The sequence below is a fragment of the Hippocampus guttulatus genome, chromosome 17 (assembly GCF_054856545.1).
Source record: "Hippocampus guttulatus isolate MCC_2025c chromosome 17, RoL_Hgut_1.0, whole genome shotgun sequence".
Classification (NCBI taxonomy): domain Eukaryota; kingdom Metazoa; phylum Chordata; class Actinopteri; order Syngnathiformes; family Syngnathidae; genus Hippocampus; species Hippocampus guttulatus.
The window spans coordinates 12351655-12370823 of record NC_141277.1 but is presented as its reverse complement, the minus strand read 5'-3'; the positions used below and the strand labels follow the sequence as shown (position 1 = coordinate 12370823).

Here is a 19169-nt window from a genome sequence, read left to right as displayed (position 1 = left end):
GTTGTTGGGCAAATACCAATGAGTAATATACACATGTCAAAGTACATGTGAAACAATAGATAGAAATATAATTTTTATTTTAAATTGACCTTCAAAAGTGCGTAACTGCTACATTTTATTGAGCACATAAACATGTATTTTTAGGAATCAACATTTTATGATCCCTCCAATTGGTTTCCATCTGCATCTTGACAATCCTTGCATGCACATGAGTGTGTACTGGGAGTTGTGACTGGGAAACTGTTGTTATAGATTGTTGAGTTCCAGAAGGGTTTGGTCCAACACCTGATGCATGTCCAGGTTTTCCTCTTTGGCATGGGCCAGTTTTTCTGCAAGTTAAAAAGACACATGCACATCCAAGCACACATTATTTCTGGAACTACATCATGTGACATACTATACCAAACGAGATAAATTGTGTGCAGTCACATTTGGCAATTCAATTACGTGGTCTTAAATACATGTTTTGTCCAGAGCCCTCAATGTTATACTTCCATTTTGGATCTTTGATGAAATATTACATTTTTCTATGAAGACTGCAAATGTTAAAAACGTTAACTTTATCCAAGTTAAAACTATTCATTTGATCAGTCTGATCATAATTAACAAAAGTTGATCATTTGTACAAATGGGTGAAATCGCTAACCCAGTGTTGGGCCAAAGAGGGATTGACCCAGTGATGGGTTATTTATAACCAGTGCATTGAGTTGAGAATTTGACCCAGTATGTTGGGTTAAGATTGAAATCCAGCAAAGGATTAAAAAAAAAAAAACTACCTATACCGATGAGTTAAAGCTACCAAGAAATTGTTTACCAGGTTATCAGAATAGCTGTGGTTAATACTTTAATACTATGTAGATAGCTAGATAGCTAGCCAGATAGCTAGAAAAATTCCTTGCAAAGATTTTCTCTGAAGAAGCAATTTTTCCGTCTGGATTTGGTCTTGGTTTCCTTTAGTTTGTCATGCCTGGCACCCAACTGAAAGTTACCATTCACTCTGACTGGGATTTGAACCCCAATCCCCATGTCGCAAGTGTGTTTGGAGTTTTACCCTCTGAGTCATCCACCTGCCACCTGTGTTTTCACTACACAACTCCAAAAAGTTTCCTTTATCAGACATGGATCAGACATGTCACTCACGTCTGCTAAAAGTTTGAAATTAAACATGCAACTGTTGCATCCATTGGTGAGTAAATTGTTCGGCAACTTCAGTTGCTCAACAGTCCACTTCATAATGCAACACACATTGTCATTGGGTGACAAATCCGGGAGTCGAGGAACACGCGCAGAATGTGGCTTGGCATCATCATGCATCATGTTGATTGGATGGCAAAAATAAATAAAACCTGTATGTACCTTTAATAGTGCCTTCACAGATGTGCATGTTACCATGGGCACTAACGCATCCTGATAGCATCACAGATGCTAGTTTTTGAACTTACACTTAATAACATTCCAGATTGTCCTTTTCTTCTTTGACAAAAAGCACATGGCACCCAGGATCTGGACTAGTCAGACCACAGCACACTTCTCCTTTTTGTGTGGGTCTATCTCAGATGAACTCAGGCCCAGAGGAGCTGGTGGTGTTTCTGGGTGTTGTTGATATATTCAAGGTGGTTTTCGGCATTGGCTCTTACATGCAGATTCTCTGAATCTTTCAATGATATTATGGACTGTGGATGGTGAAATCCCTCACTTGCTTACAATTGTACATTGAGAAATGTTCTTGAACTGTTTGCTCAAGCAGTTGGTCACAAATTGAACTTTGAAGTCAAGATGGCGCCCGAGTAGGCAGCCGTCGGCAAGTGCTCTCATGAGCCTTGCTTTTTTCTGTTGTTGTTTTTGTGTTTGTTTTGTCACTTTATGTTTGTTGTTACGTCGTGTGGACCTGATGTGGACTTTTTTCAGCATTGTTTGGCCACGACATTCATCAAGGAGGAGACTCTGTGCTTGGTGGTTGCACCTTCTCGACAGCATGGGTATACCAGCACTGTTTTTGACTGGGAGGAATGTCGGCGGCAGTTGACTGTCGTTGCTGGACAGTCCCGGGGCGCTTGTGTCTTGCGCCTGTAAGGGGCAGCATTTTTCACAGCCCCGCTTTGTTCAGCGGACAGATCGGTGCTGTTGAACGGTCTGCGGCTGGATGGATGTAAGGCTTGAGGAGCCGACGATGAGAAGAAAGGAGCGTTAGTGCGGAGCGCCGATGCGGATTTGGAACTGAGAGTTGCGGCTTGGAGTTTGAAGCGGATTACGTGGGACAGGAGAAGTGAACGAATCTCTTTTCGTCAATGGACGCTACAGCTTTGTGTTTGCTTTTGCTTTCAAAACTGAGCTTGTAGCAGACGTGTGCACATTTTCAGCATGACGTCTCTGACCCACTGGTGAAAGGACACTTTGATGCTCTCCTCTTTCATCTAGAACTGCTTCAGACAACAAAATGTATGCAGAAAAGTGGTAAAGATTGCACGACTGTCTGTGTCCTATGTGTTGTGTTGTGTTATTTTTGTTTTTGACTTCAAAATGGCGCCGCAAGAGTGGCTGCCTTTCCAGCAGCTCCTATATTTTGTTGTTCTACTTCTTCCTTTCATTACTTTGCTGCTGTGAATCGGGAATTTCTCCATTGCGAGACGAATAAAGGTTTTCTTATCTTATCCTAAATGGGAAAACCTTGCCCCATTCTTGCGTGTGATCATTGAGTATTTCGGGGATTCTCACTCTATATCCAATCAAACACTCAGCTGTTTCCAAATAACCCGTGGAATGGTCCAAGTCAGTTTTTTTAAGCATTCAACTTTCCTCGTCTTTTGTTGCCCCTGTCTCATGCTTTTTATTTGGATGTGTTGCAACAGGCATCAAATTCAAAACGAGAGAATACTCCTGCCCACACACACACACACACGTTTGATCAGTGTGAACTTGAATATAAGTTGGGGTGGATTGCAAAACGTGTTCTGTTTTAATTTATGTGTTACGCAGTGTTCCAACTTCATTGGAATTGGGTTTTGTAGATAAGGAGGAAAGGGAGGTTGTCATGCATGGCACCAACAAAAAAAGTTTTACACAGGAGGAAAGGATATAGTGAGATGTGAAACAAAGTTTTCAAGGAAGGAAAAACAGAAACATCTTTTTGAAAAAGCGTTTACTGTTTAGTTTAAGAAACTTCATAGTCATTGTTTCAAGATATTGGGTGGAAAAAAATGCAGACCGGGAGCTTTGTAAGATAGAGAAGAAAGGAAAAGAAAAAAGACCGGAGGGACACGGAGAATGAGGAGATTTGAAATACATTTATTACAATGCAGGGTTGCAAGTGTTTTGCAATTTCAACTGAGGAAATGAGTGGTGTGACCTCGGCAAAACACTTTGCACTGACTGGGGAAGCTGTAACCTACTTTGAAGAGACCAACGCGTTGCAGGGCCTGACCTGGCAGCGCAATGACAAGTGAATCTTCCATTTCCCGAAAAAAAACAAAATTCCCGGCTGATAATACCACAGTAGAATGTAGTAAAACAGCAGCAAGCGGACAGAGAAGAGTTGAAACAGGAAGGACAAGAATTGACAGCTTCTACAGTGTAGTCATATCATTGAGGGCGAGATCCAGCTCCTCACTGAGAGCCTTGCCCTTCAGCTTCTGAGCATACACTTCATCTGCAGGAGGACACACACAGAAGCAGACAGACACACACAAACAGAAACACACACACACACACACAATGCCAGACAGGACAGAGAAATTTAGCAAAAATGGATCCATAACCAAAGAAGCCACTGCGATCGGGAGATAACATACTTATCCGGACATAATACATTCATATGCATTGAGCACATCACACTATGCTATTGATGTACAGACAGTCTGCAGGGTTTCGTATCCGCATGTAACAAATCAAATATTGAATCAACTAAAACCGTGGAGTGAGTACAAATTGTCTTTTTTATCTCCCGACAAAATTAATGGGTTGGCACATCAAGATTTTTTGATTTTTCATTTTTTTAGGATTCACCGATAGCAGCACGCATCATTCCAGGACTCGGCGTGAATTAAATGAGATATTATTGAGATATAATTACATTTTGACCACGTTAACATATTCTTGGTGACACGAAAAACAGTTTGCGTCCTTTAAAACTGTTTGCTAACGTCTGGCGAATGTGTTTGCAACCTTTCACGAACCCTGACGAAAAACCACTCGCAAGTATTAGCTGCTCAGTGAGAACCACCTTTACGCTTAAAACCAGGAAACTTTTTTTTTTTAAATGAACGTTGTTCGTCTCTGTGTGCCCTGCGATTGGCTGGCAACTGATTCAGGGTGTCCCCCGCCTACTGCCCGAAGACGGCTGGGATAGGCTCCAGCACCCCCCGCGACCCTAGTGAGGATCAAGCGGTTCGGAAAATGGATGGATGGATGAACGCTTGTCTACATTTGATTGGCTGTTACATATTTACAGAATGCAATGTTGCGATGGAGATTGGAATTTCAAATCGTAGCAAAACCAGCAGCCGACAGTTGCCCACTGATTAAAAGATAGTTGGAAAACCCCACAAAATCAAGATCAGATTTGCTATGTCACCATTTTAAAAAGATAATGTCATTAAAAATAGAAAAAAATTATAAAAGCTGTTGACAGACTAATGAAGTCTCAGTATAGATGTGTCTCCTCAAAGTTGAGCCAGACCTCATTATGAACATGAATATCACGCAATGGGGGATCCTGACTAGTTTTTGTTACCGCCAATTTATTCTACGTGGGGTATTTCGTGGATGCATCGATGATAGTATCGAGACAAAGAATGACTGAGTACCTTCCAGATCATCAATGGTCTTCTCCAGCTTGGCCACAGATCGCTCTGCAAACTCTGCCCGGGTCTCAGCCTGAAAAACACACCAATACTAATGTTCCTAATGTCTGACATGATTATTATTCTTCAAACGAATAGTGGTGAGCAGAAAGAGAATCACACAATTAGGCAAACATGAATCAAGCATCTTACCTCTTTAAGTTTGTCAGTCAGAAGTTTTATTTCCTCTTCGTATTTGTCCTCCTTCTGTGAGTACTAAAATCCGACAAAAATATGTGTTGTTATTAAAGATTACAATGAAAAGAATGCATGAAATGGTGCCAAAAGTAATTTATTAATCTCTAAACAGGACTTCTTTATCTCCTTTATGTACAATGCCGGAGGCCAATTATTTTATCGCTGCTCCTCGACCTTCGTATTTGATATCAAAAGATGACTTTGAGATAGGAGGTCAATACTGTACAGCTTTTATTTCCAGGTTATATATGGATCTGAGAAACAAGAGAGAAGATGGCACCTTTTGTTTGATTCCCCGCCATCATAATGCAAAAGTATTGGAATATGCGATTGACAAGTGTGTTTTGTTGCCCGGGAGTTCCCCTACGACATTGGTTATTCAAAAAACAAAAAACATGGTATGCCGTGTAGATGTGTAATGAACATAGAAATCATACTACAGATTACAGGTGAATCAAAAGCAACTGTGATGCTAAGAGACAATCAACCTGAGCCACAAACAAACGTTGCCCATCGCAAATTTGGAATATCTCGAAGAACCAAGCCACTGGTGCCATCATTAAGGAAGAAACGCCTCACACGTAGAACATGTTAAACAGCGGGAGAAGATGATAGAAACGTAGCTTTTCCTCTCAATTTTTTATTTTTATTTTTTTTGTCTGCCAATTTAAAAACAGATGCATTTAACCTGATTGGGAAATCCTTCAGTCGGCACGACAATAAGCCAAACATACTCCCAAAACAACGGGTTTATCAGAGGTGTCCATGTCTAAAATGTTCATGTTATTCAGGTACTACAGTATGTTTGTTCTGCATGTCATTCCAAATCCGCAAAAAAATTACGAAGCCTATTCGGGTTGTCGTACTGGGCAGTATAAGACCCGGTGCAAATGCAACAAAGCCATTTCTGCCATCTAGTGGACAATGGTGATATTACAACTCAAAATGATACAATGGAGAGGGACTGGGCCGGAAATATTCATTTTTTAAAAATGCAGATAAACCTCCACTATACATTTTTACAGGATTTAAACCTCACCGCTCCTCAAAAATAGATAAATATTGAAAAAACATATTGGGGGGAAAAAACGAATAATTGATTCCATAGGATCTACTGTATTAGAGGAAACGGTTTTGAACTTCCGCAGGCTGCCAGTTGCCTATCTCCATGCTAATATGAGATGGAGAGTAACCCACTAAAACACTCAACAACTCAAAGAAGGTACAGCGAAGGCCTGGAAAAGAAGAATGTGAGCATTTGGTGACTCAATGGCTCACAGCCTTGGTGCAACAAAATAAAAATTCTCATTCCGTCTATTTTAAATCTCTTTCAATACTTTTGCTCACCTAAGAAGTTGGGGATTTTGTTGTCATTACCTGGAAATAAAACTGAACCATTGATCTTACAACTCATATTTTGATGTCAAACACAGTTGTTTTCAGTGTACAGCAAAACGAAAAGGAGCCTCACATCACTGTTCCACTACTTGTGGGGGAGAGTGTATGATTAATCACGTGATTACCCCCTCCAGCATCACCCACCCCACCTCCCACATACATACTGTAAAGTCTCCCAAAGAGACATAGGTGAAAATTTGCTCTTTCGAACTTAGGGAGTTTTTACATAGTATTCAAATTTGAAATAAAAATAGTGGAAATGGAAATAATTGAAACGTGGTATGACCAGCAGTGGAATTAAAGATGTGATTGAATAGCTTTTGTTTGTGTTTGTTAAAAAAAAAAACACATAAGAAGAGGACTTTGAGAAAAATAATCACATATTAAACTGCAGTAACAATACAAAGAGGGGAAAAAAATGCAATTGGGTTTTATTTGTCAAAATCGTTCAGCCTAATTTTAGTATTTCGATCAATAAATGCATTGCAAGAACATTCGGTACCTTTTCAGCCTGAGCCTCCAGTGACTTCAAGTTGTTGGTGACATTTTTTAATTCTTCCTCAAGATCACCTGATTTACTGAGCAATGACGGTGAGAGGAAAAACAAGAGAGGAAAAGTAGGAGAGTGAAGGAAAACTGAGACTGATCCAAACTATTCAAATGACCACTCAACAACCTGCTTCCAATTTTATGTCTGCCTTAATTCAGAGGAGAATGAAAAACTCAGTTAGGTTGTTTAAAAACTCAGGGGCTACTAATTACAAATGGGAACAAATTTATAAATATTTTGCCTTTTGCACATATATATCTATAATGAATTAAATGACATTAATTCAATGTCGTACATATCTTTCTCTAATAAAACCACCCAGACTTCTTAAACGACGAATGAAAATTTCAGATGTGATCATGCGCGCAGGTTAGACGGAGAAATGAGAACAAAGTGTTAAGATGGCAGGTTTTAGGAGCAGCGGGCAACGGGTCAGGATGAACCCATGGCAGAGGTAGCACAATAAATACCTCTTCCTCTCCGCACATCATGGATTTCAAATTCTGGTCCATTAACCCAAACTCCTCCTCCAGCTCCCTCACTCGACTGCAGGGCTTAGTCCATAGCCAGGTGGTTTGGTTTGAGGGTGAGGGGAAGCAAAACATCCCAGAAAGGTGGTGGTGGTGTATTGAGGCATGCATTTTGTAGAAATACACAGGGAAGCACAAATAAACGTTCTCGTCTCCGTGTCCTGTGTGTTATTGCTTGCAACATGTGACTCACACATCTGTAAAAGGCTGCAGCACAGCGCATGCAATGATGTTACTCATGAAATGGTCGTGTGAATAATCAGTTCATGAAATGATACAAATGAACGTGCAATTCAATACTTCACATCAGTAACTATTAAAAAAAAAAAAAAAAAGGGTTCTTCATTTGGGGCCCTATTTTCGTGAACGGCACAAATCCGGTGTGGCAGGTGGCGCAACTGTGCGTTAGACCAGTGTTGGTAATTTTGTGGACGAATGCAGTCGGACGGATCTACCGGTGGAAGGACTGCACCACCGTGGGAGTGTTTATACTCAAGTACCTGCCAATTTAGGTGGCTCCATCGGGGGGGCAATACAGAGTTTGGATGGAGATATCTCTATGTGTTAGAGCACTGCTCTTAGTCATGGTGTGGCAACAGACAATCTGGTATACAGAATGAGTTATGGTGCTCAGTGTGTGTCTGCCTGCGCCGCAAAATCACCACCAAAGTCTCTTGTGCAAAAGAATTTAGAGATGGTTTGAGCAGGTGTTCATTTAGATCCACTTTTTGCCACCAAATTGTCACTCCGCCAGGTACATCTCCAAGGACACACTCTCACTGCACCGGAATGACCAGCTGGGTACAGACCAGTCTCCCAATTGGCAAACACGCACAGCTAGCCCTGCACTTGTACGAAAATCAGGAGCTGTGCCGCAGACGCAACGTCTCCGAAAATAGAGCCCTTCATTGCTTTTCCACATGTTGTTACACTTTCAATAGTCCCATGTGTTCATTACAGTGATCGCACGAGCCTTACTATGACAACATGAATAATGTATGAGGGTAGTCATGTCAGTGTTTGCATTTTTCAAGGCACAAGTGTTGACTTACGCTTCGGCCACCTCAGCACGCTCCTCTGAACGCTCCAGATCGCCCTCAAGAATCACAAGTTTACGTGCGACCTGCAGACATGTACAGCAGACATGTGATGAGTGACAAAATGATTCCAAACAAAAAAAAAACAGAATTAAGATGAAGTATTGGCACGTATTGTTTTGGCTTGAAATATGAAAATAACCACAGTTGCTGTTTCATGCCTTTCATGCACCCTGTAACTTGATAACATAACAAGCTGTCCGCTGTAGTAACCGCTGTCCCTAAAAGGTTTAAGGAGTTAACAGTGTCAAGTCCTGCCTCCAGTTTTGTCATCAATTCAGATCATAAACTTAGTATCATTCCCGAAGGTGCGGACACAACATACTTGAAATCTAGAAAACAGTGCATATGACAAATATTGTAAATATCTCACCTCTTCATATTTGCGGTCAGCTTCTTCAGCGATATGTTTGGCCTCTTTTAGCTGCATCTCCTGGATCTCCATTTTCTCCTCATCCTTGCTTGCTCTGTTCTCTATGACCTTCATTCCTCTTTATGATGACAAAAATAGACATTGTTTTTTTTAAGTGTATAATGTAAGCAAATGATTATTTAGCAATTAAAAGACAGCAAGCGAGTGTGTGTGTGTGTGTGTGTGAGTGAGAGAGAGAGACCATTACTTTACAACGTTTATTCGAATAATTGCTTGAATAATCTTTGCGCTTTCAATTTCAAGTACCGGTAATCAAAATTGATGACCAGTAGTTTAAATCAACTCTTTCGATTCCTTTGCACAGAACTGATTGATCGTATTTTTGTGTCACTGCTTCTATTATTTATATGAATGCAACTCAGCATTAATTAACTCTGAATTATTCAGGAAAGAAACTTCATGTGCATTTGTACAGCAGGTACATTTTCATTCATCCATCCATTTTCTAGTCCGCTTATCCTCACAAGGATCGCGGGCGTGCTGGAGCCTATCCCAGCTGTCTTCGAGCAGAAGGCAGGATACACCCTGAACTGGTTGCCAGCCAATCGCAGGGCACACATAGACAAACCACCATCCTTGCTCACACCTACACCAAGGGACAAATTAGAGTGTTCTAATAACCTGCCATGCATGTGTTTGGAATATGGGTGGAAACCGGAGTACCCAGAGAAAACCCACGCAGGCACAGGGACAACATGCAAACTCCACACAGGGAGGCTCGAACTGAAATTGAACTCTGAACCTCTGCACTGTGAGACCGACGTGCTAACCAGTCGACCGCCGTGCTGCCCGTAAAGACATTTTATTTGTTTTAATATATCAAGCTTCGGGGAGAACCCAGGTTGGCAAAGGGTGTAAGAAATGTTGATAAGTGAGCATTTCACCTTTCACTCTCATCAGCTGCTTTCTCAGCTTCCTCTAACTTCTGCAGAGCAGTTGCAAGTCTCTCCTGAGCTCGGTCCAACTCCTCTTCCACCAGCTGGATACGCCTGTTTAGAGATGCCACTTCGGCTTCAGCCTGCCGAGAAAAAACAGACAAATAGATATACTTCTGACTATTTTACCAGAAATTAATTAATCTTCCAAAATACCAGGCCGTAAAACTTGGAATCTGGGAAAATGTCCTTTGGGTGGATGAGACAAAACTGGAAGTTTTTGGAAAAATACATGAATGGATGGACGGACGGCTGGTTGGATAAATTTAAATGCTCTGAAACATATACAAAAGTGTTGACACATACAGTCTGGAAAATATAAGTCCTTCCCATTTAACTAAATTGCCTTGGAGTACCAACTCTGACTCTGGTAGGTACATTGTTACTCATGAAAATTTTAAATGTCAGAAAAATGATTACATAATTATGTTAATTTGGTCCTTACCTACTGTATGCCCTATATTTACACTCATCATTCAACATATTCTTTGTTTTGACGCCTGTATTTTCACAAATATATAAGTGAATGTGTGTACAGTATTTGCGGACGCTTTCATGCGTTTTTCTATTGCTTGTACGAGTGTTTCCAGCTACCAATAGCCGTACGATATGACTGTGGTAATAAATACGGATACATAGATATTTGACATGAAAGAACTATGATCATCAATTTTCAAAACCATATTTACGATTGTATGCGGAAGAAAAAGAGGCAGAAACGTTGTTTATTTTGCAGAAAGTCGATTCATGATTCATTGTCGTGCATTAGTTTGTGGGTACATTTGCCACATTAAATATGGCATAAATATGGCAAACTTGCTCACGTGGTTGAAACTGCTCCGGGCGGGATTTATGAAAGATAATTTTATAATGTCTGTGGTGAAAGATACCGGGTTCACTTCCGGCAAAATAGAAGCCAAAATTCTGTAGTTAAACTTGAAGCGTCATGATGCTTACATTTTAGCTGAGCGTGACGTGCTTATAGCCCATCTTTCATGAGGTGTGAGAACAATTCGCATGTATTCGTTTTCATGATTACCCCCTTTCTCGCCTGTCTCTCAAAGTCCGCTTCTCGGAGCAGAAGCTCGGCTCGGTCCTCCGCCTCAAAGGCGGCTTGTTGTAGCATTAGGATTTTTCTTCTCACCGCGTCGATTGACATGAAAGTCGCCATACTGCTTGGACTCGACCCAGCGTTGTAATGGTGTCGTTTCCGTGGCAACAGTGTCATGTTATCACTCTCCATAAAGGCATATTTAGATCTGTCTTGATTGGTTTGGACCGTTGCCTCGCTACGTCCCCTTGCCCGCCATATTTCATGTGTCATTCCTACCCCGAGCCTGAAGTAATTGGACCATACAAGCACCACGTCCGAGCAAAATGCAAATAGGGTGGAGAGAAAAAAAACAGTTGTCAACAGGCTGCCGGTGAAGGTGCACTCATCATCAAGCCAGAAACAGTCCAAAATAAGTTTGGATGATGCAAAAAGAACGCTAAATGATTTCTTATTATTAACCACAATAATAATAATAATAATAATAATACAGTACGTTTTCTTCTTCCCACTCCTTTTTTTGACCAGCACATGCAGAGCGATTGCTAATGATGACGTTTGATTTCTTTTTTTTTTTATCCTTTCTCTTTTTGTTTGTGTATAAATTTAGCCCACGGTTGTTTGATTTCTCAGAATTACATGTGTTTGTGCTGGCCTGCTCAAAAACAAATGAGAAAAATCAATGAATCATTCAATTATGGAATAATAATTTTTAAAAAAGTTTGATCAATTATTGAAATCATGGATTCAAAACTAGAATTCATTCAGATACTTAAACTCATCTTTAAATATAACTTGAAAGAAAAAAAATAAAAACAAAGTAAAATCTTAATAAGCAGCAATAATAGCAATAACATCACTGAATAAGAATAAATATTGGTTGTTCCTGCTGTGCACATAATTGCCTCTTTGGGGCAGTGTGGTGCCGTACATGTATGGGGTACGAGCGTAGACGCTTAGATGCAGATAAAAAGGGTAGAAAAATAAAATTGAATTGTTTTATTAATATAGGAATATATATGTTTGAGTATTGTTGTATTACCTGTCCGTACATATTACGTACGTTTTGCGTGAATCTTCGTTATTTGGAGGAATATCACTCCCGGAACTCAATGCTAATTTTCTCTTCACTTTAATTTTGCATTCATTGTTAGCATTAGCACAGCAATGTTTCTAAAAAATAAGTATGTCTTCTATTTAAATGTACAATGATTTTGTTGTTGTTGTTTCAATCGTGAGAGGCCAATGTCGAAATCACGAAGACATTTGGAATAATTACCCAGCCCAATAAGCAAGAGTAGAAAAGTATCAATCACAGGAAAGTAAGTGGAGCTGTTGTCCTCTGAAGTCCTTTTAAAGTTAACTTAGAACAACTAACAACTGGTCAAGTAACAACAATCTCTCAATTTAGATAAGTAGGAGAGACCTCTTTGGTCTTGTTTAACATAAGAAGTCACATCCAGTATTATGCACAAACAATGTAGAATCAGTCACCAAAACAGCAAATACTATTAGAAAAATGATGTTAAAATGTTGCATTTAGCTGGCAACCAATTCAGGGTGTATCCCGCCTACTGTCCGAAGTCAGAAGAGAAGCCAGGTGTCAAACTCAAGGACTGGGGGCCAGATCCGGCCTGCCATGTCATTTTATGTGGTCCGCGGAAACAAATCATGTGTGTCAACTTGCATGATCCTTGCTAAAATCTGTACTGAAATGTCAAATTGTCATGTGTAATAAATAACATTAAGATTTTGCAATATTTTTGTTACCCTGATATACACTCGAACAATAATTGGACAAACTATTATAGCTGACTTAATTGATTTCAAAGCTAGTAATATATCAATTTGTTGCGTACAAGTAATATAATGAGACATTTAAACATTTATTTGATTTCACTGTCATAACGGCCTTCCGAGGGAAGATGTAACTACAAAGTGGCCAGCGACAAAAATGAGTTTGACACCATTGGGATAAGCAGTTTGGATAATGGATGGATGTTAAAATCTACCCATCAATTATCCTCACAAGGGTGGTGGGCATGCCGCAGCCTGTCCCAGCTGACTGTAAAAAATAAAGATTACTATGTTTTTTTTTTTAAACTTGGGCTGCTGCGCAATTTCCACCATACATGTATGACAATGTAGGTGTATCGAAAGCTTTCATCAAAAACTCGTGGCACCACACCGACATTAGCTAAAATAGACAAAGTCGCTGGCAAATTTTGAGATGCCAGCAGAACCTGATACTGACAGGTTTAATAACAGTTAATCTGCAGCTGTTTGCTGAGGGACTGCTATGGGTTAGCAACTTTACACTGGAACTAATGATGGTTGATTTACCACAAGCTTTTTAATAGAGTACCCTTGAAGGTCAAATTGAAGGTCTATGATTATCACTCGTGCATGAGGTTCTGATATGACATTTGGGGTAGTGTGCGTCGAAAGTGGGATGCATCAAGTGGGTTTTCCTTTCCCATCGCCACTTACTTCTGTTGCTTTTTTCTCGGCCTGTTCCAATTTCTCCTGAGCGTCCTTCAATGATTCAGAGTATTTGTCGAGTTCATCTTCCACTCCTTTCAGCTTCTTCTGCAGACCCAGCAGCTCCTCCTCCAGCTACAGAACACAACACACACGTTAGAGTCAAGTAAATGTGTGAAGTATGAGAGAGAAAACAGGAGTCTGGGATGAGCCATTTTGTAATAAAGTATGGAAAGATATTTTCAACTGTTTTCATGCTACAGCAGTTTTGAATGACAGACTATATGACTTGATGCGTGACGTGGCTAAATCATTATTTATATGTTGGTCACCAGTGGGGGAACGTAATGAAGCACAAATACCTTCCTCTACTGAAGTCCATTTTTCACTTATCTGTACAGTAAAGACGTTTCGCAACCCCGGTCCCGCTTTTCTTTTTTTTTCTGTTGTATAGTTGATGTAACTCTTTCATAATGCCTCACATTTATTTTGGATGTAATTCAAGTCAACCGCAACATGGCGGCACATTATTCAGTTTGACATGGTGTGAATTTTAAAAGAACGAAAGCAGCGAGTACTTTTCGCTCAGTGTAGTTTTGGATGAAAATGATTGAATGTCAAGTCGTCTTCAATCCTGATTTTTTTGGCCTACAGAATGTGACAGCTGGAGGTTCCTTTTTTAAATATACACCTTTGGGCATGATTATTGATATGTTTTATGACATGTAAAATGTAATGGCTTGGAGAAAACATGATTTTATTTATACTCTAAAAAATATTTTTGTTTTCCCCATTGTTCTTACTCTCTCTCAATACATTGTTTAAATGTGTTTTCTGTGTATTATTACAAAAGTGTGTTTCAAGACCTTTCAAATATGCTTTAAGATTTGGAGGGAGTAATTAAATAGGATTTTTTTTTTTTTTTATATCGTGGCGGTCATGTGAAAGGTGATGGAGGTGGGATGGCTGAATTTGCGTATTCATTTTTCGGACAACTTTTTATTCTCACTCCCTACATTTGTAAACAGGTATTTCGATATGTTTTTCCCAGTTACAATAATTGGTAAATTGGCTTTTTGCAATGGTTAGCTTAATTCTCGTGTTGGTTAAGCGAAAGTCGAGTCAAAAATGTTCTTTGCAACAACAATTTCCTGTGTGCTCATAAACACGGTGTTCCAATTAATACTGTGTTTGTCAAATAAGAATTAGGAAGTCTAATCCACCCGTTTTCAGCCAATCAATGAGGCTGACATTTTATGCAGTACTGCCGCCCGCTGTCAACCGAAATTGACGTCAAAGTGTCCACTGCCGCCCCTTGTGAATATCATGTGACCAAAACAGGTGAGCCATGGATTAGTCTTCTTAATTCTCATTCCACAAACGCAATATTAATACAGAGTAGAGGGTGCACATATAAGACATTATTCCAAAGAAAATCTTTGACCTGACTCCGGCTTTAACAGTTCAAAAAAGGTTAGGACTCATTTTTTTTCTTCCAAACTTTAAGCATTGACCAATTGCAACAGCGTGAGAACTTATTGTAAATGGGGAAGATGGCGCCACTAGAATGTCTCCAGGACGTTCCATTTGTCTTTTGCAGCCTGTCGCCATGTAAGGCTGCCCAGTCACAAATAGCCTGCAATCCTGATCTTGCAGCGGCCGCCATTGTTGTAAACCCACCCCCAAACTCTCAGAATGTTTCCATCGAGAAGTAGTTCTCAAACCTTTTACACCAAATAAGCCACCTAACATAATACTGAGCACGCCGTCATTAAAATACAGCAGCATAGCGGGTCTAAGTGTTCTTAAAAAAAGGATACTATTCAAGTCACTGTAACATTATACGCAGTTTGTAAATTAACACTGCACCTAAATGTAGGAACATTTTACGAAAAAGTTCAAATACAACTGCACCGGACTTGAGAAGTACCATGAGAATGAGTCCGATTACCACGAGCGGTACTAGCACCACACTTTGCGAAGCACTGCCATAGAGCAACAATTCAAAGAATCTTAGAGTCTTCAGATAGAAACACGAATAGAAGGCAGCAAATATTTCGATTTAATCTCAACTAAGGCCCCAAAGTTTGCATTTTCTCACTCAGGTTTCCGAAAACACATGAGTTAATTACATACCTGTCAACTCATACGGTTTAGCCATAGTTCATACGGATTTTGTGGTGAATCTTACGTATATGGCCGTATCGCACAAATCATACGGATTCTGAACATTTGCCACGAAGTAGAATGACGATTAGACATTAACCAGACATTGTATTATGGAGATCTACAAGAAATATCATTGAAAATTTCGTGGGTTTTTTTCTGCCGTTATTTTGACATATAAAATGCTTTGGTATGTTTTAAGGATTTTTTGCTCTTTCTAAGGATTTTTTTGGGTAGTTTATACAGTTTGGCGCTCCGAAAAGTTGACAGGTATGTAATTATCTGACAACAGTAAACACTAGGCTCCAGCTAACTGTGATGACCCTGGCCGGATAAACCTTGAAATGAATGGCTGGACATAAATAGAAATGCCTTCATCAAGGAAGGATTGTTATGCGATTGTGATCACTAAGTGCCGGGATCCTCGGAGGACAATTGCTATGTGAAAAGTTTGCACCGAGGAATCGTTGATGTCTATTTGTAGCTCAGCACGCAATTCTTTTTGTTACACCATCCGGCTACAAATGGCAGAGAGCGGCTCATCCACATTAATAAAACACGATGACCAAAAGTGGGCAAATGTGCTGTGGAAAAATAATTCAGTTCTCATGCATTTGAACCCTTTCAGGGACAACGGTTACTTCAGTGGACAACTTATCGTGTTATCCGGTTACAGGTTATCATTATGCGCATGAAAGCGTTAAATATATGCAATGAAAGGCTGTTGGCTGTATAGCATAATTAGGAGCTTATTACTGTTACTCATTACCGTAAACACAACAACACAGGCTCGCAAGCATTAGCATTTCAAACAACAACGTATTTAATGGTTCAGTCTCAAGCTTATTCACAATACATGTGAGGGCAGCTATACATTGACTTTATTTTCTAAGTAATGCATTTACTGAGAATTCGAGGACTTGGCGTGGAAATAATATTTACAGAGCTCTGTCAGATTGTTTGGACTTTTTCCCCACGGTGTCACATTGTCCTTGAGCACTTCCAGTATCCAAACGATACATACAGTATTGCTTGTTTCACATTGCACTTTACGCTAAGTATTCAGTTCACTTCATTCGAAAGCAAACGATGGCGAATGAACATCAATCCTCCACCGTCACAATTCATCCACTTTCTTTATTCCATCCACTTTGCTTCTTATAGCTTTGTCAGCACAAAATGCATTGTTTCTAAAATTGCCCGTAGAAACCGAAATGAAAACTGTAATCACCCGAGTGAGGCAAAAAAAAACAAAAACTGGATATAAAGTGTATGTGACTTTCATGAAAGGGCTTGAGTGAGGAATAGGATAGCGGGATCATCACCTGTTTGCATTTGTCCTCTGCTCCTTTTTTGTCCCCCTCGGCCTGCTCTGCCCGGTCTATGGCGTTCTCCTTGTCCAGCTTCAGCATCTGCATTTTCTTCTTGATGGCCTCCATGTTTCCTCCGGTTGTGTGGCGCGGTTAGTCGAACAGAAACGAACTCAGTGCGGCGTGATGGGAACAAGCGAGGACAGGAGAGTCCGCGAGGTGGAAATCTTGAAGATGGAAATCCAACTGAGTGAGCCCCCCACACTTTTTCCACTGTAGGGCCGCCTGTGGACCTTGCCCATATTTAGGCAGTGACAGATGTCCATTTGATGCACGTGACGCTGGATCCTGTCTAGTCTGCCTCGGGCCACAGGATTTTATTTTTCTCCAATTATGAGTATCATTTCACATGTCTGCACCAACATGAGAAAGAATGAACATCTTACAGAAAGTAATAAGACTGAATGAATTTTTGTATGCTAATCAAACATTCTATTTAGTTAGCTAGTTAACAAATATGAATGCAAGTTCAAGTTTGAATTTTCCAATTCCACCAAATTATATGTGGATATTCTTACAAGTCAAGTCAAGTCAAGTCCACCTTTAATGTACATATATAATTTGGGTTAGAGTAGCAGCTCAGCTTTGAGATATATCGTATGAAATAGTACTCGGATGGACTTGAAACCTTAAAATGGAAGTCGAGCTCAGTGTGGAAGTACTTGGCCTGTAGACCAGAATGCGGCAGGCTGAAGGACAGCTGCAGTTAAAAATATTGGTCATAAAATCGGTCCAGCCGTGGTTTGGATTGACAAATTTTTGCCGCCTGAAACTGCTCAGGTACCCTTAAGTGAGAGCTCTTTGGTGGTAAAACACTGCTGTGCTGCAATCTTAGTTTGGCATCCATCTTCAGTCGGGCAGAATATCCCACACATACTGTATAAAATCCATATCGTGCTTGGGCACAGTGGCTCACACAATCGATCAAATCTCACACCTGTTCGGGCCACGTCTAAATACTGGCGCAGGTTGTGTCCATGCCCACATCGGTGCAAACCACCTAAAATATGCTGGTTTGCACACATCTGTGAAGTTACTGACACCCATCTTAACTCATTCACTCCCAAAGACGTTTTTAAACGTCTTTTCAGCCTTGGTCCAGAATTGGCTGGTACCGAATGAGTTAAACTGCCACTGTGCAGATTAATGCTGCATGCCATGATGAATCTGCACCGGTCACAAAAATAGAGCTCCTAAAGTTTTATTAGCGCTGCACTCAAGCACAGTACAGTATACATCCCTGACCCCAGTGAACTTGGGGACCACATGAGTGAAAATGCACCGGACAGGCGTGTTTGGTCTAATTTTTGGACATACAAGCCCCGCTACATTTGGAGCCAAATGCTGCATTCCAGCAAAGTAGGAAGTTGAGATTTTCGGAACTCTAACCAGGAAAAGAGCACCCAAACGAGCACTCAAACTGGTTGGCCCAAGTTGCGAAGTCTGAGAGAAAAAAAATATCCCCCCTCCTCACATCACTTGACAATGCCAACCACCATGGAGAGACAGACCATGAAAATTAATTACATAGTTTAAAATATGTCTCTATTTATTCTTACATTAATTTAGTTATTTAACATAACTTCACATAACACTGTGATTTGTACTGACCGTGTGAAGATATGCCGCAATCTCCCTGCATGAAGTTATTTGGTGACATGTATGAAATGCTTATACGATAATTTCTTGATCAAAATTAAGCAACTAATAAAGGCGGGTCAAAATGTGTTTTGAGAAAAAAAAAGTAGAAAAACAATTTTTTCCCCATGAGCCATTTTTGCCGTTTAAATTTGCCGGGGACACCGAGGTTGCAACTGGTACAGTCCGAGTAGTACAAATCCAACTTCTTTATGTGTGTGTGTGTGTGTGTATAACGCAAAAAAAATAAAAATAAAAATAAAATAAAATAAAAAAGGCAGGAAAAGTGTACTAGAACATCGGAACTTTAACCCTTTTTGGGACAGCGGTTACTACAGTGGACAGCTTATCAGGGTATAGTTTGTCATTATTTGTGCATGAAAGGGTTAAATGGAGTCTGAGCTTTCAAGGGTGACAATTGTGTGCTGAGCCCCATTTAACATGAGTTTGAATATGATTGGTTACTTCTGAACACAGCCGCCTA

General features: G+C 40.2%; 1 protein-coding gene across 3 annotated transcripts; it reads right to left on the bottom strand.

Moving 5' to 3' along the window:
* Nucleotides 1–9: 9 nt before the first annotated feature.
* On the bottom strand, nt 10–17251 carry tpm2 (tropomyosin 2 (beta)). Of its 3 annotated transcripts, none has more exons than XM_086135947.1 (9): nt 17003–17249; nt 13521–13646; nt 9929–10062; nt 8985–9102; nt 8567–8637; nt 6937–7012; nt 4992–5054; nt 4803–4872; nt 10–329 (listed from the first exon to the last, which is right to left on the bottom strand). In XM_086135947.1, the coding sequence occupies exons 1-9, from the start codon at nt 17114–17116 to the stop codon at nt 247–249; spliced, it is 855 nt and encodes a 284-aa protein (XP_085992073.1). In that variant the 5' UTR covers nt 17117–17249; the 3' UTR covers nt 10–246. The 3 variants fall into 3 exon arrangements, with proteins under 3 accessions (XP_085992073.1, XP_085992072.1, XP_085992074.1); XM_086135946.1 differs by lacking the exon at nt 10–329 and adding an exon at nt 3266–3646 and having other exon boundaries at nt 17003–17248; XM_086135948.1 differs by lacking the exons at nt 10–329; nt 4803–4872; nt 4992–5054; nt 6937–7012 and adding an exon at nt 7317–7530 and having other exon boundaries at nt 17003–17251.
* Nucleotides 17252–19169: the final 1918 nt, after the last annotated feature.